General features: G+C 45.0%; 1 protein-coding gene across 1 annotated transcript in view; it reads right to left on the bottom strand.

Annotated features, from left to right (window-relative positions):
* The window catches only part of KDSR (3-ketodihydrosphingosine reductase), a 281528-nt gene that overhangs the window by 104176 nt on the left and 151639 nt on the right, over positions 1–25713 (bottom strand). The window contains exons 7-8 of the mRNA XM_069219441.1: positions 25350–25433; positions 14257–14340 (exon numbers count right to left, since the gene is read on the bottom strand). Of these exons, the coding sequence (XP_069075542.1) occupies positions 14257–14340; positions 25350–25433 (168 nt within the window). The remainder of the gene's footprint in view (positions 1–14256; positions 14341–25349; positions 25434–25713) is intronic.

The following is a 25713-nucleotide window of genomic DNA, read 5'->3' as shown; positions in this document are numbered from 1 at the left end:
TTGTTTGTTTAAAAACAAATAAAAAATGCATATATATATATATATATATATATATATATATATTTTTTTTTTTTTATATACACACATATATGGAAAATGTCACTTACCCAGTGTACATCTGTTCGTGGCATGAGTCGCTGCAGATTCACATGCTGCGCATTATCCTGCCATCTAGTGTTGGGCTCGGAGTGTTACAAGTTGTTTTTCTTCAAAGAAGTCTTTTCGAGTCGCGAGACCGAGGGACTCCTCCCTTTCGGCTCCATTGCGCATGGGCGTCGACTCCATCTTGGATTGTTTTCCCCGCAGAGGGTGAGGTAGGAGTTGTGTATATTAGTAAAAGTGCCCATGCAATGGAGTGAGTCTGTATGTACATGATGTGTATAAAAAAAAATACTATATATTTACAAATGTATAAATGTACAAGTTTCATCAACTTATAACTGCTACAGGCTCCCGGGGAGGGCGCATGTGAATCTGCAGCGACTCAGGCCACTAACAGATGTACACTGGGTAAGTGACATTTTCCGTTCGATGGCATGTGTAGCTGCAGATACTCATGCTGTGCATAGACTAGTAAGCAGTTATCTCCCCAAAAGCGGTGGTTTAGCCTGTAGGAGTTGAAGTTGTTTGAAATAATGTTCTTAATACAGCCTGTCCTACTGTGGCTTGTTGTGTTGTTAACACATCTACATAGTAATGTTTTGTGAATGTAGGAGGCGTAGACCATGTGGCTGCCTTACAGATTTCTGTCATAGGTATATTTCCTAGAAAGGCCATTGCGGCGCCTTTCTTCCTAGTGGAGTGCGCCTTTGGCGTAATAGGCAGATCCCTTTTTGCTTTAATATAGCAGGTCTGAATACATTTCACTATCCATCTGGCAATGCCTTGTTTGGATATTGGATTTCCGTCATGAGGTTTTTGAAAGGCTACAAACCATTGTTTTGTCTTGCGAAATTGTTTTGTTCTATCAATGTAATACATTAATGCTCTTTTGATGTCTAGCGTATGTAAGACTCTTTTTCTTCTACTGAGTCTGGTTGTGGAAAAAAGACTGGGAGTTCCACTGTTTGGTTTAGGTGGAACGGTGATATAACTTTTGGTAAGAACTTTGGATTTGTCCGGAGAACCACTTTATGTTTATGAATTTGTATAAAGGGTTCTTGTATAGTGAATGCTTGAATTTCACTTACCCTTCTAAGAGATGTGATAGCTATTAGGAAGGCTACTTTCCAGGTTAAGTATTGCATTTCACAAGAGTGCATGGGTTCAAATGGTGGACCAATGAGTCGTGTTCATACAATATTGAGGTTCCACAAGGGAACTGGTGGTGTTCTTGGGGGTATGATTCTCTTTAGGCCCTCCATAAATGCTTTGATGACTGGGATTCTAAAGAGTGATGTTGAATATGTAATCTGCAGATAGGCAGATATTGCTGTGAGATGTATTTTGATAGAAGAAAAAGCTAGATTAGACTTTTGTAAGTGTAATAAGTAGCTTACAATATCCTATGTGGAGGCATGTAGTGGTTGAATCTGATTAGCGTGGCAGTAGTAAACAAATCTTTTCCATTTGTTTGTGTAACAATGTCTCGTCGTAGGTTTTCTAGCTTGTTTAATGACCTCCATGCACTCTTTGTAAGGTTTAAATGTCCAAATTCTAAGACTTCAGGAGCCAGATTGCGAGATGCTGGATTCGGGTGTCTGATCTGTTGCTTGTGTTGAGTTAACAGATCTGGCCTGTTTGGTAGTCTGATATGAGGTACTACTGACAGGTCTAGTAGTGTTGCGTACCATGGTTGGCGAGCCCAGGTTGGTGCTATCAGTATTAGTTTGAGTCTGTTTTGACTCAATTTGTTTACAAGATACGGAAGGAGTGGGAGAGGGGGAAAAGCGTGGCAAATATCCCTGACCAACTCATCCATAACGCATTGCCCTTGGACTGAGGGTGTGGATACCTGGACGCAAAGTTTTGGCATTTTGCGTTTTCTTTTTTTGCGAATCGGTCTATTTCTGGTATTCCCCAGTGTAGAAAGTAAGTTCGTAGTATCTGGGGATTAATTTCCCATTCGTGTGTTTGTTGGTGATCTCGACTGAGATTGTCGGCTAACTGGTTTTGAATCCCTGGGATGTACTGTGCTAGTAGGCGAATGTGATTGTGAATCGCCCAATGCCAAATCTTTTCTGCCAAGAGACACAGTTGTGATGAGTGTGTCCCTCCCTGTTTGTTTAGGTAGTACATTGTTGTCATGTTGTCTGTTTTGACAAGAATGTGTTTGTGGGCTGTTAGCGGTTTAAATGCTTTCAATGCTAGGAACACTGCTAACAGCTCTAGATGATTTATATGTAGTTGCCTTTGTTGAACGTCCCATTGTCCCTGTATACTGTGCTGTTTGAGGTGTGCTCCCCACCCTATCATGGACGCATCTGTTGTGATCACGTATTGAGGCACTGGGTCTTGGAATGGCCGCCCTTGGTTTAAATTGATAGGATTCCACCATTGAAGCGAGGAGTGTGTTTGGGGGTCTATCAACACTAGCTCTTGAAGTTGACCCTGTGCTTGTGTCCATTGTGTTGCTAGGCATTGTTGTAAGGGACGCATGTGTAGTCTTGCGTTTGGGACAATGGCTATGCATGAAGACATCATGCCTAGGAGTTTCATTACAAACCTCACTTGATAGTGTTGGTTTGGGTGCATGTTCAGTATTACATTTTGGAAGGCTTGTACCCTTTGTGGACTTGTAGTGGCAATCCCTTTTTGTGTGTTGATTGTTGCTCCTAAGTACTGTTGTATTTGACAGGGTTGTAGATGTGATTTTTGGTAGTTTATAGAGAACCCTAATTTGTGAAGGGTTTCTATGACGTATTTTGTGTGTAGAAGATACTGTTGCTGAGTGCTGGTTTTTATTAACCAATCGTCTAAGTAAGGGAATACGTGCATGTGTTGCCTCCTGATGTGAGCAGCTACTACTGCAAGGCATTTTGTGAATACTCTTGGGGCTGTTGTTATGCCGAAGGGTAACACTTTGAATTGGTAATGCACGCCTTGGATTACAAACCTCAAGTATTTTCTGTGGGAAGGATGTATGGGTATGTGGAAATAAGCATCCTTGAGATCTAATGTTGACATGTAGTCCTGTTTGAGTAAGGGAATCACGTCTTGAAGTGTCACCATGTGAAAGTGATCTGATTTGATGTAAATATTTAGTGTTCTGAGGTCTAATATGGGTCTCAGTGTTTTGTCCTTTTTTGGAATTAGGAAATACAGGGAGTAAACACCTGTTCCTTTTTGATGGTTGGGTACTAGCTCTATTGCTTCTTTTGTAACAATGCTTGGACTTCTAGTTGTAACAGATCTAAGTGATATTTGGACATGTTGTGTGCTCTTGGAGGCACATCTGGTGGCAAATGTAGGAATTCTATGCAATAACCATGTTGGATAATGGCTAGGACCTAAGCGTCCGTAGTTATGTGTTCCCAGTTGTGGTAATAATCTGTGAGTCTCCCCCCCCACTGGTGTTGTGTGGTGGGGGTTTGTGATGTTGAAGTCACTGTTTAGTTTGTGTGGTTTTTGGGCTCTGGAATTTCCCTCGTTTTAATGAACTGTCCACCCCTATATTGTCCTCGAAAACCCCCTCTTTGATATTAGCCCTGATATGTGGGTCTGACTTGTGAGGTGGAAGGCTCTGTGGTCTGGGCCCGAAACCCCCCTCTAAAGTGCGGCTTCCTAAAAGTGCCTCTGCTCTGTGGGGAGTAGAGCGCGCCTATGGCTTTGGCTGTGTCAGTGTCTTTCTTCAGTTTGTCTATCGCTGTATCCACCTCCGGCCCAAATAGTTGTTGTTCAATGAATGGTATATTTAGCACTGCTTGCTGAATTTCGGGCTTAAATCCTGAGGTTCGTAGCCATGCGTGTCTCCTAATGGTTACCGCCGTGTTTACTGTTCTGGCAACTGTGTCCGCTGAGTCCATGGCCGACCTTATTTGATTGTTGGAGATACTTTGGCCCTCCTCGACAACCTGTTGAGCACGTTTCTGGAACTCTTTGGGAAGGTGTTGAATGAGATGTTGCATTTCATCCCAATGTGCTCTGTCGTATCTTCCTAGAAGAGCCTGAGAATTGGCAATTCGCCATTGATTGGCAGCTTGTGCTGCCACCCTTTTGCCTGTTGCATCGAATTTCAGACTTTCTTTGTCGGGTGGTGGTGCGTCTCCAGAAGTTTGTGAGTTCGCCCTTTTTCGGGCTGCTCCTACTACCACTGAATCTGGAGTTAACTGTTGTGTGATGTACACAGGGTCAGTAGGGGGAAGTTTATATTTCTTCTCCACCCTAGGCGTGATGGCTCTGCCTTTGACTGGGTCTTGAAACACCTGTTTAGCGTGTTTTAACATGCCTGGCAGCATTGGCAAGCTTTGGTATTGGCTGTGCGTAGATGACAGGGTGTTGAACAAGAAGTCATCTTCTATGGGCTCTGCATGCAATGCTACATTATGAAATGTAGCTGCCCTGGAAACCACTTGCATGTAAGCAGTACTGTCTTCAGGTGGTGAAGGTCTTGCCGGGTAGCATTCGGGACTATTGTCAGAGACCGGTGCATCATACAAATCCCATGCATCCGGGTCATCTTGACTCATCCCTGTGTGCGTTGGTGACTGCATCATTGGGGGTGTTGCTACCGGGGACAGATGTGGCGAATGTACTGGTGATTGTTGTGGCGAAAATTGTGGTGGAGTTTTCTCTTTTGCCACTTTTGCCTTAGGCTGCATTTCCACCTCTTGGAATGCGACCTTCCGCTTCATTTTGAGTTCTGATTTTCCCCGTGTCCTTTTGGATATGAAGCCTTCTTTGTGTATGGTCAGGCTCTCCCATGCCCAGCTCTTGTTCAAATCGGTGGCCTTTTAAGTGTGTGGAAAGGCCTTGTTCCTCTGTATAGGAGCTTTGTTTCGGCTCCGAGGAAGAATGTTTCGGTACCGAAATTTTTTCGACAGTCTTTTTCGGCTCCAAAGAAACATTTTGGACTTTCGGCGTGCCGGTATCTCGATGCCGAGTCTGTTCGGAGCCGGTATCTCGACCGGAGTCGGATGTCTTCGTCTGCTGGGAGGCCTTTTTCGGTGCCGATGTTTGGTCACTGTGTTTTCGGGTAGAGCCATGGCCTGTTGGCGGTGGCGTCCCATGGGCCTTCATGATCTTCGAGTGAGTTTTTGCCGGGGCTGGTTTACTCACGGTTTGCTGAGTCTTCAGCTGCTCACTCTCGGACTCGTCCGAGTCCGAATCTCGAATGGAGAATGTGTCCTCTTCTTCGACGTCGGTGTGTCCGGCCGGTGTAGACGCCATCTGGAGTCTTCGAGCTCTACGATCCCGCAGTGTCTTCTTGGATCGAAATGCCCGACAGGCCTCACAAGTATCCTCTTTGTGTTCGGGGACAAACACAGATTACAGACCTAGTGTTGGTCTGTATAAGGATACTTTGCGTGGCAGTTGGGGCAGAAGCGGAAGGGGGTCCGGTCCATGAGCATTGAAGATGGATGCAGTCGGGCCGACCAGGCCCCGCTGAGGCGTGGAAACCCCGAAGGGCTGCCGGAACTTTTCTTTCTTCGGTGTCGATGTGCTAGCACTAACCCGGTACTGAGCGCAAACAATACCGTCAAATTTTCAGATGTATAACTATCTTTTCCGAACCGAAACACGGAGCGTAGAGGAACACGTCCGAACCCGATGGCGGAAAGAAAACAATCTAAGATGGAGTCGACGCCCATGCGCAATGGAGCCGAAAGGGAGGAGTCCCTCGGTCTCGTGACTCGAAAAGACTTCTTCGAAGAAAAACAACTTGTAACACTCCGAGCCCAACACTAGATGGCAGGATAATGCACAGCATGTGTATCTGCAGCTACACATGCCATCAAACATACATATATATATACATACATACATATGCATACAGCTGTTTTGATGTACTGAGGGCTCCCATCTCGACGACGGGGAAGGATTCAAGCATGTGAATCTATGAAAGTTCCAATACTGGAGTAAGTTGAGTAACTCACTCATGGGGATAAAGGAGATACACTTGTGCCCCCACCCCTGAAAAAGTTATCACAGTAGTACAAAGAGACACTCCTGGGAGCCAATTCACAAAAGGTTTACTGCACTTCATAGTAACTTAGGTGCTCCAAAAAATGACCTATGGTTGCACAAAAGTTTCTGGTACCAAAATTCAGGATGACTGGGTTTTTGGGACCATAGTCAGGATGTGATGGCAAAAACTCTGCCACTGCTGCACATTTTCTGAGGTTGTAAGGTAAGGGGGAAATTGTGTAATTGAAACCACATGCATTAACAACAAACCTAAAAATACATTTTGATTATTACATGGGGCCAATCCCACCCTGGAATGACACGTAATGGGTAGAGTTACTCTATTTCCATGGTGGGAATGCCAAATGAACAAATCCCCTCCCCCTCTCCCACAAAAAGCTAAATATGAAAATGCAGGAGTCCATCAAATATAGGTAGGTTGATTGTTAATGGAGTAAAAGACTCAATTCACTAATTAGTTGCTGCTGTGCTGGGGGACTCTCTCTCAGGTAGCCTCGCTTCTGACAGAGGGACACATGTAGGAGGAGGCGCCTTTGTGCATATAGTGTACATGAAAGACCCACAGTGCAGGACGTGCCTAGACTGTGCATGGGCGAAGATCAGGCCAAGAGTAGGCCAGTTTGCACCCATCCGTACGTGAGCGAAGCTGTAGTTGCCAGATTTGCTTTCAATGACACCCATTATCACTGAAAATAAGGACTGAAATATGGAACACAATGTTGTGTCATACAAGGGACGTTCCATCACAAAACACAAAAAATGCAGCTACTCAAAATTAATCTCGCCCACCAATGCCTGCCCATATGTGCTCCTTCAAGCCCCCCCCCCCCCCCCACCTCTCAACCTCTCAAAGACGGAGCTACTGAAAATTTTATGTAACTTAGAACAAGTTTATGCTCTGGCTTAACAGACACCTTGACTATGGTCCTAACCTTTTTGCTCAAATAATATTTGCAAGGCAAGCAGCAAAGGCTGGGTTACATAAATAAAGCTACAGTTTGAGTTACTATTGTTATTAATTTTAAGGGCCTCCACACAGAAGTGGCTGCTTTCCTGAGTTTGCAAACTTCTATCAATATTCTGGTTCTCCCACTTGGTTTCTATTACAAAACTGATCTTGCTTTAAAACGCTACAGACTCTTAAAATTATCATTAGGTTTGGTACTTGGCCAACAACATTTTGTTACAGAATCGCCTGCTACTACTGCAAGTAGTTACAGATATTGAAAGACAATCATGCTCTAGTGCAGTAATACGCTTAAAAGACAAAACAGCCCATTCTAACCCTGGAGCTATATTCTATGGTCATTTGGGCGTTATCAGGGTGGTAAGTTGAAATATTGCAGGCTGCGGGCCAGGGCTTAATGTAGCACCAGGCTTTCTTTTATGGAGAACTTTAATATTGTTTTACTGCATGAGACCTGGAAAACAACTGAGATCCCATACAAGAGACACATGTTTTTCCATCGCTGCCTAACCATTTATATCAGTAAGAGAAAAATGGAGGCTATCAATCTGGTTGATGCTCTCAATTAACTGGGAAATGATACCTGTCCTATTGGTTGTCACATGATACCTTATTTAGTGGTTAAATGTAGCAATCACTCATCTTTTATAATAATGACATTTTCTTATTTCAATAATGTTAACTTTCAAAGATTGTGTGATGCAGTAAGTATGGTTAAGCAACAGAGTTGCAAATACAATTATATGTGGGGATTTTAAAGAAGTTTTAAAACGTGATTCTCTTGATCTGGACCATAGGAATGACAGTATTTTACTCAATACTTTGAAATGTTCCAAGCTCAGAGGGCTAGTGCTAGGCAATAGGATTCTTGAAAGAGATTTAATATGAACCCACGATTTATAACTCTCTCAAACTCTTGCTGTCCCCACGTTTTTAGGTCTCAGGTGTGCTAGTGCTATAAATTATAACTTCACCAGATCACTCTTGAGCTCTTCCTTAAAACTGAAAAACCGTTAGACCTATTAACACTTTGACTGTTTTAATAGGTCTAAGCTATGGCCCATGTTAATTGGCAAAGGTATGGGATCCAGTCCTGGTAAATTTTCGGTCCTCTTGTCATAGAACCAACTGCCAGAGTGAGAACTGTCCTGAATAGCTTATAAAGCCTTTCGGCTGGACAAAGGAGTCTGAGAGGGATGTATTCTGGCCCATGTTTTATTCAAATGATATATTAATGTCTTGAGTTGCAATCTGACTGCCTTTGGACATGATGTTTTGCTGGTTGTTTTGGAATTTTTATGAGAGAATTAGAATATCAAGTTGCTCACCTTTGGTACGGTCTTATCTGGTACTAACTAGCCGCATATTCCTTACCTTAGAATTATCCCCAGGCGTCAGACTAGATTGGGAACTTTTTCATGAGCAGTGCTCCTTCGCAATGGTGTGGGGGCGTTGTTCGGCTCCATGTGGTGCCCTCCACGCCAGAAGTGACATACAGAGTGCCTTTATAGGTGCCACCCGAGCATGCTGAAGTCAGTTCCTTTTCACGCCAGGCACCACAAAGAACAACCACTGGTGTGGAAAACTAGGGCCCTGAAAGGGGAACAGCCTTGAGCATAGAAATTCGCTGGCAGAGTGGAGAGGATGAGTGGGTCAGTAAGTAATATGCGGCAAGAGAGTCTCTACCAGAAAAGGTGTTACTAAAGGTAACTTGCACATCTGATAGAGACTCCTAGCCACATATTCCTTACCTTAGAATAGATACCAGAGCAATAACTTCCCAGAGGTGGGTCTGCAAAACCATTACATACTAAAAAGCCCTGCAGGACTGAACAGGCAAAGCGATGTCCCGACAGACCAGACTGCTTAGGCAGTAGTGCTTTTTAAACGTGTGCAGAGAAGCCCACTTTGCTGCCTGGCAGATGTCCAGGACTGTGACTATGTGCTAACGCAGTGTTTGCAGCCTTAGCTTTGTTGGAGTTGCTTCTTGACCAGTGCATGGCAGATTTTAATGCAGAGTATGATGCATTCGGAGATGGTCAGTTTCTGCATAGTCTTCACCTTTTAGGCTCCCACATATCCCACGAAGATTTGTTCATCCACCCAGAACTCTTCTGTGTAGTTAAGGTAGAACTTAATCGCTCTTTTTGGGTCCAGGTGATTGCCTCATCCTTCTAAGGAAGAGGAGCGACTCAGAGCATAAAAGGCAGGCAGGGTGATGGACTGGCCTACATGAAAGGGATTGACAGCTTCTGGCAGAAAAGAAGCTCTAATGTAAAGAACCAGTTTGTCTGGGAAGATGGTTAGGTACAGAGGCTTAAATGACAAAGCCTGAAGCTCACTGACCCTCCAAGGAAATGTTACCACCACTAGGTAGGCCGTCTTGATGGTAACGAGCCTGAGAGGACACTTGTGTAGTGGTTCAAAAGCAGCGCACATCAGAAATGTGAGTTGTAGACTGAGGTTCCACTAAGGCATGATAAACGGTGAAGGTAGAAACATATCTTGAAGACCTTTCGAAAACCTACTTACAACAGTGGATTTTAACAGGGGTGGCTGATCTGGCAACTGCAGAAAAAAATTAGATGGCAGAAAGATAGCCCTTTAAAGGTGCCCAAAGCAGAGCCCTCCTGGGCAAAAGGAAGAATAAATAGAAGGACCTGAGAATGGGGAGCAGAAAGAGAGTCAACTTCCTTTATTGCACATCATGCCGCAAACTTGCCCAAGCATCAGGCATATACCGTCTTGGTAGAGGGACGCCTGCCTGCCAAGATAATACTGCAGACTTCGGGCGGAAGGTTGAAAGCTGTCAACTGACGCACTAAATCTCCATGCATGAAAGCAGAGAGTCAACAGGTTCGGGTGGAGAACCCTCCTCTGCTGCTGCCACAGAAGTTCCTCAGTTAAGGCCACCTGATCGGAGGATCAACTACCATGCACAACAGCTCAGGCTACGAAACTCTAAGCTCAATCCAGAGAAACAAGAGTGACGTGGACCTGGTCGTTCCTGAGCTTCTTGAAAATTCTGGGCAGGAGTGGTATGGGAGTAAAGGCGTACAGGAGACCTAAGCTCCACTCGAAACAAAAAGGGTCTTTGAGGGAGAGGCGCCTTGGAAACACCAGCGTGCAGAAGTGCAGACATTGTTCTCGGTAGTGGTTAACAGATCTAACAAAGGCTCTCCCCAGTGCTGAAAGAGACCTTCCACCATGTCCCAGAGGAGACACCATTTGTGATCCACTAGGCAACTTTGGCTGAGTTAGTCGGCCCTTGAGTCGAAGAGCCTGTCAGGTGTTGAACCATCAGGGATATGCAGTGACGTTCTAGCCATGTTCTCTTGACAAAGGTTCCTCTCCCCTACTCTGCCCTGTTTGTTGCAGTACCACATGGTGGTGGTGGTGTCCGAGAACACCTGCAGGGTAGAAAGGTTTTCAATGCCAGTCTGATCACTTAGAGTTTATGTGGAGTCCGGATTCTGCCTGAGACCACAGGCCTCTGATCTCCACCTTTCCCAGGTGGCTGTCCCAACCCAGGAGTGATGCATCTGTCACTACTGGCAGATCTGCTTGGGGAAGGGCGAGTGGTCTGCTGCTGACCCAATAGCAGCTCGTTAACCACCACTGCAGGCCTTTTGCAGTTCCCTCTGAGATCTGGACAGTCTCAGAGATCACCCTGATGCTGCGCTCACTGGAACTCCGGCCTCACTGCAGAGTCTGCATATGCGGGCGGGCGAGCGTTACCAGCTGAATGCAGGAGGCCATAAGACCCAGCAGCTTCAGAGTCAGCCTCACCAAAACCCAGGTTAGATGCTGAAACATCAGTATCACAGCCTGAATATACTGAACTCACCGTTCAGGAGGGTAGGCTCAAAAATGCACTGTGTCCAGAACAGCTCAGATCACAAAGGGAGAGTCAGAGTGTCAGGTGTGACTGGCCCATTGATAGTGAACCAGAGCGAGTGCAGAACTGCCCTAGTCTGGAGGTGGGAGACGTCTGCCTTGGCCGAAGCTCGGCTAAAATGGCCAGTCATGGAGATAAGGTAGACTGGAACCCCGGATCGGCAGTGGAGTTGCAACCATCGGCATCACCTTGTGGAATATGCTGGTAAGACCAAAAGGGGGCAGGGTGAATTTAAAGTTCTTGTGAACCACCGTGAACGGGAGGAAACGCCTGTGGACAAGTAAGATAGGAATGAAGAAATATGAATCCTGCTACCAACAGTCTCCTGGAGCGAGGGCAGAGAGAACAAGTGTGAGGCATTTTGGCTAGGATAGGATAAATGCATCCATCCTTTTTGGGCACTAAAAGTTGCGGGAACAACCACCACAACCTACTTTTGGAGACGGCACCCCTTTCTATTGCTCCCCGGCGGAGTAAAGAGAGATGGTCCTCCATCAGCCTGTCGCAAGAAGGTGGCATCGGTGAAGGGGTATCAGGAAGGGGATGGAGCAGCCCCTTCAGACAGTCTGCAGAACCCAGTGGTCTGTTGTTATCGACCTCCAGTGGGGCAGGTGATGACATATCCAGCCTTCCACTGTTTGCCCATGAACGGTGGGTGGGTTGGGGGTGAAATAAAGAGGTTTTGAGGCTGCAGCTGCGTTGGGGGGGGGGGGGGGGGGGGGGTAATAGATCCCATGGCTTGGGCAGTCAGAGGTCTGGCCAGTCCACTAAGTGTACTGTGTATTCAGCTACGCAGTGGCTTGAGTGCCTGCATGCCATGGTGGCTGAGCTGGTAGAGATGCGGCTGGAAGCCTCTGCGGTGGCAGCAAAAGGGAGAGTGGGGTTGGAAGGAGGTCATGGAAAGGTCGTAGCTCTGATATCCTTGAAGGGCTCCAGCGCAGAGTCCTTATTTTCTAAAAAGAGACGGAAGCCATCAAAGGGCATGTCCATAAGCGAAGCTAGGGCATTTCCTGAAAAGCCAGTCATTATCAGCCAGGAGTGGAGCCATAAGGTCACTAAGAAACCGCTCTACCAGCGAGTCAGTCGTGTCCAGCCCACATCTAGTCATGAACTTGGCTGCATATCTCCAGTCTGCCACAGCTTGGGAGAGCATGGCCTAGACCTTCTCCAGGACCTACCCAACCGACTCCCACAGTGCATGGGATTAACGGCCCAAAAGGCATGTGGTGTTCACAGACTGCAGTGTCAGGCTGATGGAAGAAAACATTTTCGTGCCTAAATGTCCAGCCTCTGGGATTCCTTATCCAGAGCACGGAAGGGATTGTGTTGAGATATATATGGGAAATGGAGGCTTGGACCACCAACCTCACTGGGGTAGGGTGTTTGTGTGAGGAAACCGGGGTGCCGTGGGGCTGGCTATCGTGGCAGGCAATTGTCCTATTCACAGGAGCTCCTGTAGGACTTATACATGCCCTAAGAAAGACCTCTGTAAAGGTTTCATTGAATTGGAGACGCAGTACTGATGGGCTCACTCCCGGCAGAAGCACCTCTGTCAAGGCATTAGTCTGGACTGCCACTGAAGGTCAAGGACCTCGCTCGCCCTTCTAATAGGCTCCGTAGGGGGAGAGACCATGCCAGTATATGGGGAGGTGTCCAGTCCACTGGCGTCTGGCACTTCTTCACACTAGTCTATGTTGGAGTTTAGGGGCTGGTATTCTTCAAGGTCCAATGGTTCTTCCCAATCTTCTCCAAGTCCTAGGCCATAGGAATAGGGGTTATGCTCTGGTCTGGAAGGCCTGGCTCGAGTTAGCGCCTAAGTTGGTGATGCCCCTCTTTGTCAGAATCGGGGATGAGAATTGAGACCGTGGTGCCAGGAGCATCAACATTTAGGCCGTGTCTGGGCACGTTGAGGTAGTACAACCGGTGCCAGGCTGGATTTATCCATGGATGCAAGGGACTTCATAAAATTCCACAGATTTGAGAGGGAGTTGCCCCAGCTCTCGGAAACTCCGGAGGCGCAGAGCCAGCACATGCTCCATTATGGAGCCAGGTCTCAAATGACGATGTTCCCTCATCTCGCTGGATGACTTGGAAGGGCAGGGCAACGCCGAAGACCTCTTCGACTTCTTATTCTTTTTTCTTTTTGTGGGACTTACTCGAACACCTGCAAGACTTTGATGAAGATCAAAGGTATTTTTTTTTTTCTTCCTAAATTTTATGTTAAATTTACTAAGAAATATTGCTTGCCAATTCTGAAACATACAATTTTAGACAATGAAGACCTGTCCTTTTTTTTCCTTCGCACTGTTATGGAGCCAGTAATTTGTCTCACAGTTGCTTTTTTTTTTTTTATAAAAAAGTAATGTCCGTTGTCGTAAATCTATTCATTTTTAATGTTTTTTAAATGTCTTATATTTGGGACTGTAACATGACCTGTGCTTTTCAACTCTTTTAATCTTTGTGAATGTAATGTAATATGTGCTTTTATGATTCAGTTTCTTTATCAAATAAAGTAATTTTTGACTGAACTTAAATGGATGCAGAGTAATTCCTATAAATTGCAAAGAATGCTCTCTGTGATTTTCACGAATCCTTAAAAATGTGACATCTACTGTAAATTTTGAAGTAAACACATAGGATCAGAGGGATAGTATTATAAAGGCATTTGTGGATCGAAGCATGAGTGACTAGGTTACACCTTTTTCTGAAAAAGAGTGGTTGAAAATCTATAAAACTGGTCATTCAAATCATTCTTAAGAGACCCTGAAGGCAGAGGATGTTTGAGGACATGGAATATGAGTGCCATATAGTCTTCGGCACTTAAATTATTGACAGCTACTGTCTGAAAATAAAATCATTCAAATATACTTTACCTCCCCAGTCATCCAGACTGGGAATACCACATTGCTGGATTCAATGTAATAAATGTTATTTTCTAAACTTGCAACATCCAATGGGCGAGCTTAGCCATGTACAAACCCACGCACTAATAACGGTTTTCTAATCAGTTTTTTTTTCCAACAAGAGGCTACAGCCAAGTCTGTATTCACTCACTCACTTTGGACACACCCATATGCTTTAATTTGCACTCTATAAAAGACTTAGTAGGCAAAAATAAATATTGAGATTACAATGCTATGTGTAACAATAAAATGCATGAATATAAACATACTGGAAATATTTTTCTAGATTACAGATAAGATCATAGATGATATACAAAATGTAGTTGGATTACAATGCTGTTAGAGAAAACTATCTTCAGGGGCACTGCACCACTCCAATTTAAAACATGCAAAGTACTTACAATGGCATCTTTAACTATAATTCTGGCAACTTGTTCTGCTTGGCAAAGACTTGATGATTCTGAGATGAGCCTGGTCTCCAAAGGCTTTTTCACAAACAAAAACGAATATGAATATATTAAATTACAAATTTAATTTGAGCATTTACAACAAAAGCCACACACGTCACACCAAATGGTACAAGGAAAATAGAGTACGTGTTAACAGTGGGCTGTCTTTCAAAAACGTGAATGGGGAGAGAGACATTACAAAACAACAACTATTACTTCAAACGTATGCTTGATTCAAGGAACGTTCATGATTAGCACTGGCCAAGTATGGCAACCTTTGGGGTCAGTGGGATAGGAAGACTGCTAAAGTTGAGTGCTTTCTGAGGTTGACATTAAAGGTGCTTTACTTTCATAGAAGTCAATTCGTAGCTCGTTGATGAGGATAAGCTACTGGAGTGGTAATAAGACAAAATTCTGAAGCATGAGCGGTGTTTAGATGGTGTCACATTTAGCATCATCCCAGGCACCAGACTAGATCCAGAAGCTTTGCTCCCACACAGGGACAAGTGGCACTGCAAAGACTACCCAACGCCGGCAAACGTGACAACACAGTTGCATTCAGGCACCAGCCCTACATGTTGATCTCAGTTTTCTCCTTCACACATTCTGTGCCTTCAGACATGGAGCAAATGATACTGTCTGCAAAAACTTGGGCCCTTTTTTTTTCCTTTTTTTTTTTTTAAAATAATCAGAAGAAGGTCACTCCACAGAATGTAGAAGCAAGCTGGCAGTGAGGAAGCTACTCAGATATTCACCGGAAAGCACATTAGCTAAGGGAAATAACTTCTGATGATACTTCCAACTCCAGATTTCTCACCTTTGGGACTGAGATGGAAGTAACTTCTCACAAAAAGTCAATGGGAGTGATGAATGTGCTTTCAAAAGAGTTGGCAAAAAGGCTCTCGCCATGGAGCTGATAATTGAAGTAATGGTGTTTAGTGAAAGCATGTACAAATGCACATCTACTAACATGGTCTATGTCCAAAACTGGAACGCCCCTAGCCAAGCCCCTAATGGTGGCTTTCACTGTGGTGGAGTGAGAAAGTGCCTCACAAGATTCTTTTGTAGCAAAGGTACAGCTAAAAGGTACTACTAAAAGGTCCGTTTTTGGATGGCCTTCCTTTCTTCACATTGGTGAATAGAACTAAGAGTTGGCCATTCACCTAGTTCTCTTTAGTCCTATTAATGTAGAAATGAAGGGCCCACCTAGTCCTCATCGGAGGAATACTGTGTTTGTCTCAAAGTATTCTACTGAAAGTGATAAGATCAAGTCTACCATCCTGAAACAGAGGCCAGTGCTGCTGTTAAAAAAACAACAACAAAAAAAACTAACATTCTTCAAAATAACACCACATTTGCAGACATTCAACACAGAAGCCATAAAGAACTTTAAAAAAAAAATCTCTTTATTCATTTTGTACATACAACATTTAACGTTTAATGTCGACTTTCGATGAGTTATGGTATTGAATCTTAGGATAAATGCCAATTCACAGCTGGGGGAGGGGAAGAGGGACACTTACAATATGCATTAAGTCATGTTCAATGTTCAGTTGCAGTGTAACATATAGTAAACATCATCTTTGAACAAAAGTAGTATCTAGAGGGTCAAGAAAGAAAAAACATCCAGATTCATGATCTAAGCGTAGTTCAATAACATGGGACTGCAATGTCACAGGGTCAGTGACCTGCGCTCCGTCAGTATACATTTTAACTTACACTTCTTCTATGTTTCCTGGTGGAGTGGGGTAGCTGCATGTGATGTGTAGATGGCTACTTGTTGGTATAAGTAATGCAGAGTCAGTCTTAGGACGGAAGATTTACTGCTCCTTCGGGGCAGTTGCACTGAACTCCGATCTACAGACATATCCTCTCATGTGCTTTTCTTGTTTACTACTAAAATCGATGTTTTAATTTAATATTGTCAAGCCTAACTATTGCTGTGCTTTCACAGAAGAGTCAAGGTGGATGTCTGCCATCTTTGGCCTCAAGTAGTGACATAATGGTGTCCCAGAACCCTAGTCCTTTGGTCCCCAAGCCGTTGTCTTAAGGATTGAAGTGTGCACTTCCGCTTTCGTCCACTTTAATAGATCACTTTGCCACCTACTTATGGTTAGTACCCCAGGTGCTTTCCAATGCATTGCTATGAAACGTTTGAGTAAGACAAATGCTAAGTCTACACACCTATATTTCTGATTATTTTGATCAGATCTGGGGCGTATCCCCAGTAAGAAGGATTCCGGTGAGGTGTGGAGTGTGTGACCGACCAGTTCACCAGTCAGGGAAGTAGTAATATGCCAGGTTCTCTGTATGGGTGGACACGAAATTAGCATTGGGTTCCCCACAACGTGGACATTCATAATTAGTGTGGGGAAATATACAATGGAGGCGGTGTAGGACAGGTAAGTCTGGTGCAGATAATTAAATTGAGTGTAGCCAAATCTGGAGTTCCGCGACACCTCCTTTGTCCTTTAAATCGCTGTGGACCATGCAGTTTGTGTCAATGTTGCTTGGAGGACCTTATCCCAACGCGCTTGAGCTCCGTCCTGCACTGAGTCAATACTCTTCAGCAGAGAGCCGTAGAGCTGGGACAGTGTGTTTGGGATCTGTGATAGACAGTATAGTGTGAAGTATGGTCGAGGACGGGGGTTCGATATCTCTGTGCTGTGTTATGTATTAGCTGTTTCACCTTACTGTAGGCCAAAAATCGCCCGGGTCCACTGCGTAAGTTTCATTTAACTCCGAATATGTCAGAAGGTGTCCTTCTCTGAATAGGTCACCAATGGTTTGTATCCCCCGTGCAAACCACGGCTCCAGGGTATGTTGTGCAAATAGTTTCCTAACACCTAGTATATCAAGCAGCGGGTTCTTGGGTGAGTAGGGGAGGATTGGATCTTTCTTGCGGACATAGCCGTTTCAACAGGTGCGAGCAACTGCCATTAGAATATTTCTATGTGCACGATTGTGTGGTCTAATAACCATGCAAGGCTACTAGTTCTACCCAGTGTGGATTGTACTATCCGTGATTCTGCACTCCGGGGGTTCCTGAACCACTGGAGAGGCCACTGCAATTGTGCTGCTGCATAGCATAGTTAATAATTTGGCATGCCAAGGCCGCCTTTTATTAGGTGTTGGTGTGTCACTGTAAGTGCCACACGGCGGCAGCCATTGCCCCATATTAGAGTGAGCATCAACCCATTCAGAGTGCAAAAAAAAGAACGAGGCACAGTGAGTGGTAGTGCAGTGAAGAAGTATAATAATCTTGGAAGTATTATTATCTTAGCAATAGCTCTGACATCCAATGGCATAACTCACTCGCCACTGTACGGCTGGGAGCACCCGCCAGCGGTTGGCGAGATCTGTCCATATCTACATCCGACACGTAGTTAAAGACACCCCGCCCACCCCCATATGCAGTTAGGTCCCGAAAGAGTGCGTGTGTGATTGATTGCAGAAAATCCCCTTATTTTGAGTTGGCAGCATTAATGGATAGTGAGTGGACATCTAGGGAACCCTCCGGAAGCACATATCTGCCAACTTTATCCACCACTGTATGATTGACTACATAGGGGACCTCTGGAGCCACCCACATCAGTACCACTTTTGCAAATGCTGATGTGGATGTGCCAAAAAACATACCTCGCCACTTGGTTTTAATGTTATGGAGGTCTTTGTCAGTGGTGTGCGTTTCTTGCAGGATTGCTATGTGAATATTGTGACGCTTTAAGTACGCATGAACCCTGCTAAGCTTGCCGGGATTGGCCATACCCCTAACATTCCACGTAACTATGTTGTAGCTGTGTGTCTGCATAAGTACATAAGTCTGTCCAGCAATCTTGGGGCTCGAACATAGTCTGCCCAATTCTGTGTTACCCCTCTAGCCCAGTAAATCAACATCAGCGTCGAAACTCCTGCGGAACAAGAAAAACAACCAATAACAGGATGCCCAACAGGGCTGTGGCCAACAGGGCCAGATACACCCAATAACAGTTGAGCACAACAGGTGCCGTCATGGGCAGTACTATCAATATTTTCCATATGGATGTCCACTTGGAGGTTGGGGTCAGTGGCTGAGGTCAGGTCTCTCGTTCCTGTCAGCCCCCATCGATAACCGAGTCTTCATCCACCCTTTCCCCCTTTACCATCTGCAGGTGTTGCATATTTCCAGATTGCCAATTGCAGCGTGCAGGCCCCATTTGAATAAGCAAATGTGACTGCCAGCTGGGGATCAGTGGCACCACCAACGGCCCATCTAGCGCAAGATCAGGGAGTCAGCAGCCAAGTCAGTTTGAGGTTGGTTGTTTCCATAGCTACTGCGACAGCCAAGTGATAGTGTGCCACTGTTCGCCTGTGGCACTAGAGGTCATCTGCTGATCGCGGTGTTATCACCGGGCCTCAACGGAGAAAGAACCATGGAGCCGCTAGCGCAACCAACTGATGAGTCAGAGTCCGATCCTCTGTCTTCCTGGAGGGCAGCTTAAGAGTTAGAGGAAAGTTGGGTCGCTTCAAGCAGTGCCTGTGCTTGGCCCATGGCCGCCTGTGCCCTGAAGGGACGCGTCTTGTTGCCGGTTTTCTTCTCGAGTCGGGGTTGTGAAGTCAGACATGTTTCGTCTGGTGCGTCATCGCCATGGGGTTAAAAAAAAAAATGGGTCTCTTCATCGTCTACTACTCGCGCTGGAAAGAGCAACGAGTATGCAATGTTACGGTTGTGTAGGAGCTGCTTAACCATTATGTATGAAGTTCGTTTGCGTTGCACCTCCATGGTATAGTCCGGGTAGGCCGTGATGGCGGAGTTTTCAAACTTCCAGGGATTTTGTGCGCGGAACCACTGGAGCATCAGGTCACGATCTTGGAAATTGAGGAGGCGAGCTACCAGTGGTCTAGGTGGAGCTCCAGGTCTTGGTGGCTTCCTCGGAATCTTGTGCGTACGTTCTAATGAAAAGAAAGGTGGTACATCATTGCACAGGACCGTGCTCCTCAACCAATGTTCTATGAATAGTTCAGCCTTAGATGACTCCACCCTTTCCAGAAATCCCAGGAAGCAAACGCTGTTCCTGCGGGAACATCCCTCCACGTCCTCGGCCCTGTGTTGCAAGAGAGAAATCTCCAACTTCAGCTGCGATACCTGGTTTTGGATGTCTGTTACTCCTGGTTGTACTTCAGCTAGTGATATCTCATTTGCAGACACCCTTTCGGCTAATTTATGATGCTCCAGTCGAAGCAGGTTAACCTCCTGTGCTACAGAGTCTATTTTGCACTCCAGAGTTGTTTTTGTGTCTAGCACTGCTTGAAGTAGCTTGTTGAATTGAGCAGAGTGTACTTGCAGGGTCTCATTCATCTGCTGGAGGGTCACCACAGTGTCTTTAGGAGTGGTAGTCGATAGAAGCATACTTCCCTCAGCCGGTAGCAGCTGCCTAGTGTTCTTAAGTTTTAGCATGGGTGCGGCCGTTCAAGCAAAGATCTATGCAATGTATATTTGCTCCCAGACGTAGTTTAGATGAGCCAGAACTAATGTGCAAGGGTTAATTTTGCTCCTATAACAAGAGGTAGATTGCCCTTCAAATAGTGTCTTAGTGGCATATTACATAGATTATCTCAGTTCAACCACTTTTAGTTGAACTTCAATAGCACGCAGGCAGTCATTTGCGTTGGTTGTTGGTGGGTCCTGGGAGTAAACTTGCTGCGAGATGACACCAGTCATGAAACGCATCCACCCCAGGCCATGCCTTACCTCCTGATTGGAGATGCCAGGAGCTCCCCGCTACCTATTCCAGTGAAAAGCAGCAGAGTACATACCTGGGCACGCCACGTGTTACACCCTCCATCATAGCAGTAGGATTTGCTAGAGTGCCGGTAGGGAGGCCACCCTGCGGCGTTAGGGGAAGGCGTGGGAACACAGGGTAACGCTCTCCTCTACTTCGGCGTACGGAGGGCGCAGCCCCAGGGTCAGGTGCACGCCTTCCACAGCGTCCTCTTCTGGATCCCAGCCCTTCTGAGCTGCACGGCCGCCCCCAGGCTCGGCACCCCCACCTCTCCATCTCCTCTTGCGCCTCTGTCTGTCCAGACCTGGCCTACCATCTCGCCTCGTCCCGCCGATTGGCAGGCACTAGGTTTGATTTCGAGGCTCCGCCCTCGCTTGGCTGCGCAGACCGTGTGAGTCACGTAGGCCTCCTGCTTTCGCACTGTGGCGGCCGCCATTGGGGGTCAAAAAACAGTGTCTGTCAGTGTGGGCACCGTCTTCCGGGGCCCCTGGAGACTCAGCCCCGGCTTCTGTGGGGGTCCAGGTGGAGGAGAATAGCAAGATCATTTGGGGTCGGGAGCAGAGCTGATGAGTTAGCATCTGCTCCGGTCGCCATCTTGCCCACTCCCAACCATAAAGAACTTCTTTGTAAGAAACCAAGCCAGAGGAGTGACAGTTGGTATAACACTAATCCATGAGGGTCAATACCCCTCTTCAAATTGTGGCCACTGTAACATGGTCCTAAGAGGAACAGAAATTAATCACCCCTATACAGGACATAAATTCCTCATTAAGGACACCTACATGTGTGATAGGATTACCCACATACAAATCTTATAAATATATGCAAAGATTTGCAGGGGGTAAAATCCCAAAAAGTAACACTCTAGATATATGAACAGAAAGGTAACATTATAGCAAATTCTGGACTATTTACTGGTGCTAACATTTTGCATAGATGACACCTCACCAGCCGGCCTGGTACCAAATTATTGAACTCCACAAGAAACAGTACTAAGACCACGATTAAATGTTGTTACAAAGAGAAACATACTACATAAAACCCCTCTTCAGCATGCAACGTTGGGGATTAAAGGAGAGACTTTAAATGTTGCTTTTATAAGTTGTTCCTACTAGGTGCTCTGATGTTGTATTTCTAGATCCTGTTATTTATGACAACTTTACTTGTATATGTGGGTGGTGTGATAGGGCATAACCAGTAGATCTATGAAACAGACCAAATTACTTATTGCCATTAACCACAGACTGACGTTCTAATTTAGTGCCCCGACAAATACATTTGTGTACATGGTTGCTAGGTTTCGTTTCCCATCTGCCCCTTCAACGAGGCAGCTGACAAATTCATTCAGTTCTACATACTAATTGTAATTCCTTTCCCAGTCCCACCCCTGTCTGTTCTAACCAGACTTCCTTCTATCCACCAGTTTCCTGTACCGTCCATCTGCCTGTTTCCGTCCGCTTCTGTTTCCTACCCAACGTGGTAACCACCGTGATTTTTCACTGTCCAGGTTAAGGTTCTTTTTAATTGGTCACAATCAAATCCCATGGCTTCCGAACTATACTGAATGACATTCTGAACCCCCCACTCATCACCACAACGTATGATCCCCTGGTATGTCTTTCAACTTCCATTTAATTGCCTCCCCCTCCCTCCCCCTTTCCCATCATTAGATTGCCAATCTTCACTGCTTTTTTCCAAGATAGCTTTCAGCCTTGGCCACACCTCATTTCCAGATCTCCTGAGACTGTTCTTGTGTAGATTTCCAGGATAGTCCCCACCCAGACAGATGTTGATTTTAACCTAGACCATCACAATGGGATTTGTATAGTGGCATATTTGACTACTTAATTGGATTTTTTAAACTGCTGCTTGATTTTTTACAACTGCTGACTTATTAACAACATCAGTTATCGTTATTGGTGGTTGTAGTAATATGATATTTACTTTCTAGTTTCTCTATTAAAAGGTGTTTTATTTCTAACTTCAATGGTTCATTCAAATCCCCTGATTAAGGGTCTCTTTCCCCAAAATGCACTGGGCCATATTATACAAATTATACTGGATACATTTTAACGTAGTTACCAAATCACTGTGCATAGTAAAAGGCTGGATTATAAATATTTGAAAATCAAGTCAGTATTGGGAACTTGAATGAAAATGAATGAATGACTGCATGAATATCTGCCATCTCTATGAGCCAATCTGTTGTGCGGTAGGAGACAGATCAACGCCAGTCCTGTGCTATATTGGCGGGAGACACCTTGTCCTGTCAGCACTAATAAATAAGAACTAATTTGGGATATACAATCCTGTTCACAAAAAGTGTGTGAAATAAAGGACCAGATTTTGAATGCTTCTTTATAGACCAAGTCTTCTGATCAGAATATCCGCAGGTGATCCTAAACAAGGTGAGGGGACGTTGCATCAGGAGCCAGTCGTCATGGTATGGGAAAAATATCTAACCCAAACATGCAAAGGTAGTCTGCAACCAATGTTGTTTTTTTTAACTCACTGAGCCAAAGTAGAGCCAAAGGGCAGGACGGTGTACTGGTAAGATTCTGGTACTGACCACAAACCGGTAGTAACACCTTTAGGATTGCAGGCTCTGCCAAGAAGGTACGCATCCTGCAAGCCTTCTAGATTCAAGACAGACAGAATCTAGTAAGAGTCAGCCTTTAAAACAAGTCCTTACTCAAGAAAGTGTTCAGATGTCTGAGGTGCAAGATGGCCTCAACCCCGTCCTTTGGAAACAGGAAGTATCAGGAGTGATACACTGTGCCCCTCACAACCCCTGATACCACCTCCATCATACACATAAGAAGCAAAGACTGAATTTCTCTAATAAGAATAATGGCCTGGGTACTGGCTGAAGGAAAGTGGGTGGATAATAACACAAAAGGGAGGGCTTAACCAACTTGAAAAACCAGAAGAAACCACTGACCCTAAATAATGGTACGTCAGTTAAGCTCACAAAATCGAAATCTGCTCCCTACTGAGTTATAATGATCTTAGGAAGAGGAAGTATAAGGCTCAGCAGCAGTCACAGCCGGATAGGATAAGGCAAAAGAGTTCTAGGTTTACTGGTGGACATATCCTCTTCCAAATGCTCTTTCTTTTGGGCCCACAAACAAGGGTGAACCAGCATCTTGAATAGCCCCAGAACTTTTTCCACTCCTGGAGGAGCCAATGAGTGGGTGTTTGTGTGTGGGAGCGGCATCCCCTAAAGTACACCATAATACTGGTATCCATAAAGCGCTTGAGCAGAGTTTGCCTTTTCAACAAAGAATCTGGGTCCACAAAATGGCATATACACAAAGAGAAGAATGGCCAAACCGGAAAATACAGTGAAGAGCATACAGGCACAGTGAAGAATAATAAATCAAATGTTTTGGCATTAGTGACAATCTCTGGTGTCCAAGCATGCTCAAAGTACATATTTGGCTGCATCCTGGCCATTGTGCAGAGACTGTGCAAAATAATTCTTATAATCCTCAGGAATGCAGGCAAAATCTCACTCACCATGCCCCAAAGAACATGAGTGTAACAGCTCAAAGGGTACAGGAATATACACATTTGCTCAAAGAATCAATCCTGTCCGGAGAAGCCTTGGGAAATATATTCCAATTTACCCTCTTGGTGAAAATCTCAACCACAAGGATTGCTGGAGTTGGATGCTGAACCAAAAATTTGAGGGTCACCAGAAACAGGCATATTTCGCTGTGCAATTGGGCAACTCACCAGAGTACTAGAACAAGGTTTGGATCATGCTGCAGAAAGGCAGTCCGTGAGAGTCATTCAATTGAATTTGGCCCAGGCTATGGAATGTCCATCAGAATCAGCCTTAGATTTATAGTTACTTACCGTGTGCATTAAGACCTTGGTGGACCTGCAAACAAATACCGAAAAAGAGGCATTTTCCTCGGCTGTCCCACAAAGGGAAATCAAGGTCAGACTCCGGGGAAGTATCTAGACCACTAACAGCCTTCAAATACAAATACAGGTTTTCTCCTGTGTAGGAAGAACAAGAAGAAGAACATCATGATGATGATCTCATTGTCACTGAGTGATGGGTCACGCCCCTGGGCGGCAACAGTTGGATCCAAACAAGGCCCTTAATCTTTGTTAACATCTATATCGAGGCAGAGGGGCAACAGGGGAATCACCCACAACCAAAGGTTGCACTTTTATTATCTTACAGCATGAAATAGGAAGGATGGAGCTGAAGTCTGCTCCAGATTCAACACTAGAACCAGCATCTCTAGAGTCAAAGCCCGAACCGAACCAGTGGGGCATGAGGCAGGGTTTCAACATGCGTCTGAAACCAGGCCAAAGTGAGATCACACTGAGTCCAAGGGTACTAGGGAAGGACTTGCATGCATGATTCCCATTGAAGCTTGCAACAGATTCAAGACCTGCCAGAGGTACTCCGAACGCTATGAATAACTGCAATGTGGCCTATTTGAAGGCACAGTCTCCTTTAAACTGTGACAGTGGGGTTACGGGGTGTGGAGGTGAGGGATGGTCGAGCCCCATTTGGTGTTCTTATGCATTTGCCTCAACTTTCTTTTGACATAGTTTTAACCTTCATTTAGAACACTAAAAGGTGAAGGGGTCATAAGCAACCCTGGGAATTTGAGTGAGAAAGACCTCTATTTTTGTGCTTGATGTTAAAGCCTGACTGTTCTTCATGATGGCATCTGGGTGCATCAGGAAGCACTTATCACAGGACTTCAATTCATGTTTGATCCCAGGTGACAAAGGTAGATGTCATGTGGATCCGTGACCAACATCTACTTACTGCAGTCGAGGCACAGATTGAAACTGGTAGTCTTGGCTGGGTGGGACATCCCTAGCACACTGTTATAACAAACAACCCTCCCGCCCCCTCTCCCGCATTCGCCACACCCCAAACACTCCACTACCAGTTTATCCATTCTGCCCTTCCTCTACCCTCTCCTAATGCTACCACATGACTCAAAGTACAATCACACCTGTATCTGAAGCCTCATCGCTGTACCTGTCCCTTCTGCACAGGCTTGCCCCTGCCCCCTAAAAACCTACTGATATATTTTTACCCCTTCCTACTCCCGACCCTTATATATTGTCAATGTGAGCTCAATTCATCTATATTATGGTCTTTAGGCATCTCTTTTCATTCATAATTTTGGTTTCTCATTACTCCCAAATACGCAATTATCAAATCATCCTTCTATTAGAGAGGAATCCAATATTTTTTGCCGTTCAAAGCAATGTTAAGGTTACACAACAGCAATAGCAAAGTACCTTTGATTTGTTTTCTTCAGCGAAACCAGGAGTGTCTGTGTCGGGTGGGTAGGCAACTGTTATATAAACGTTATATGGTTTCACCTACAGTTGAAATAAACAAAAAGATATATTTATGTTCTGAAATACAAATACAGCAAACACTTGCCTCATATTGAGGACAATTCCTCAGTGTTCTTGGTTTTAATGGACTTCGTACATCTCCTAGAAAACAATCACCAACACAAGTGTCAGATGTACAGTCTTAATTAAAATAAAGGCTTCAATTTATTTAGCCTCAAACAGTTCACTATCTTTAGAAACAACTGAACAGGCACATAATGACAGGCATGTGAAAACAAAGTTGAACATGAAGCTAACAAAT

This window comes from Pleurodeles waltl, chromosome 2_2 (genome assembly GCF_031143425.1).
Source record: "Pleurodeles waltl isolate 20211129_DDA chromosome 2_2, aPleWal1.hap1.20221129, whole genome shotgun sequence".
Lineage (NCBI taxonomy): Eukaryota > Metazoa > Chordata > Amphibia > Caudata > Salamandridae > Pleurodeles > Pleurodeles waltl.
This window is presented reverse-complemented; position numbering and strand designations above follow the sequence as displayed.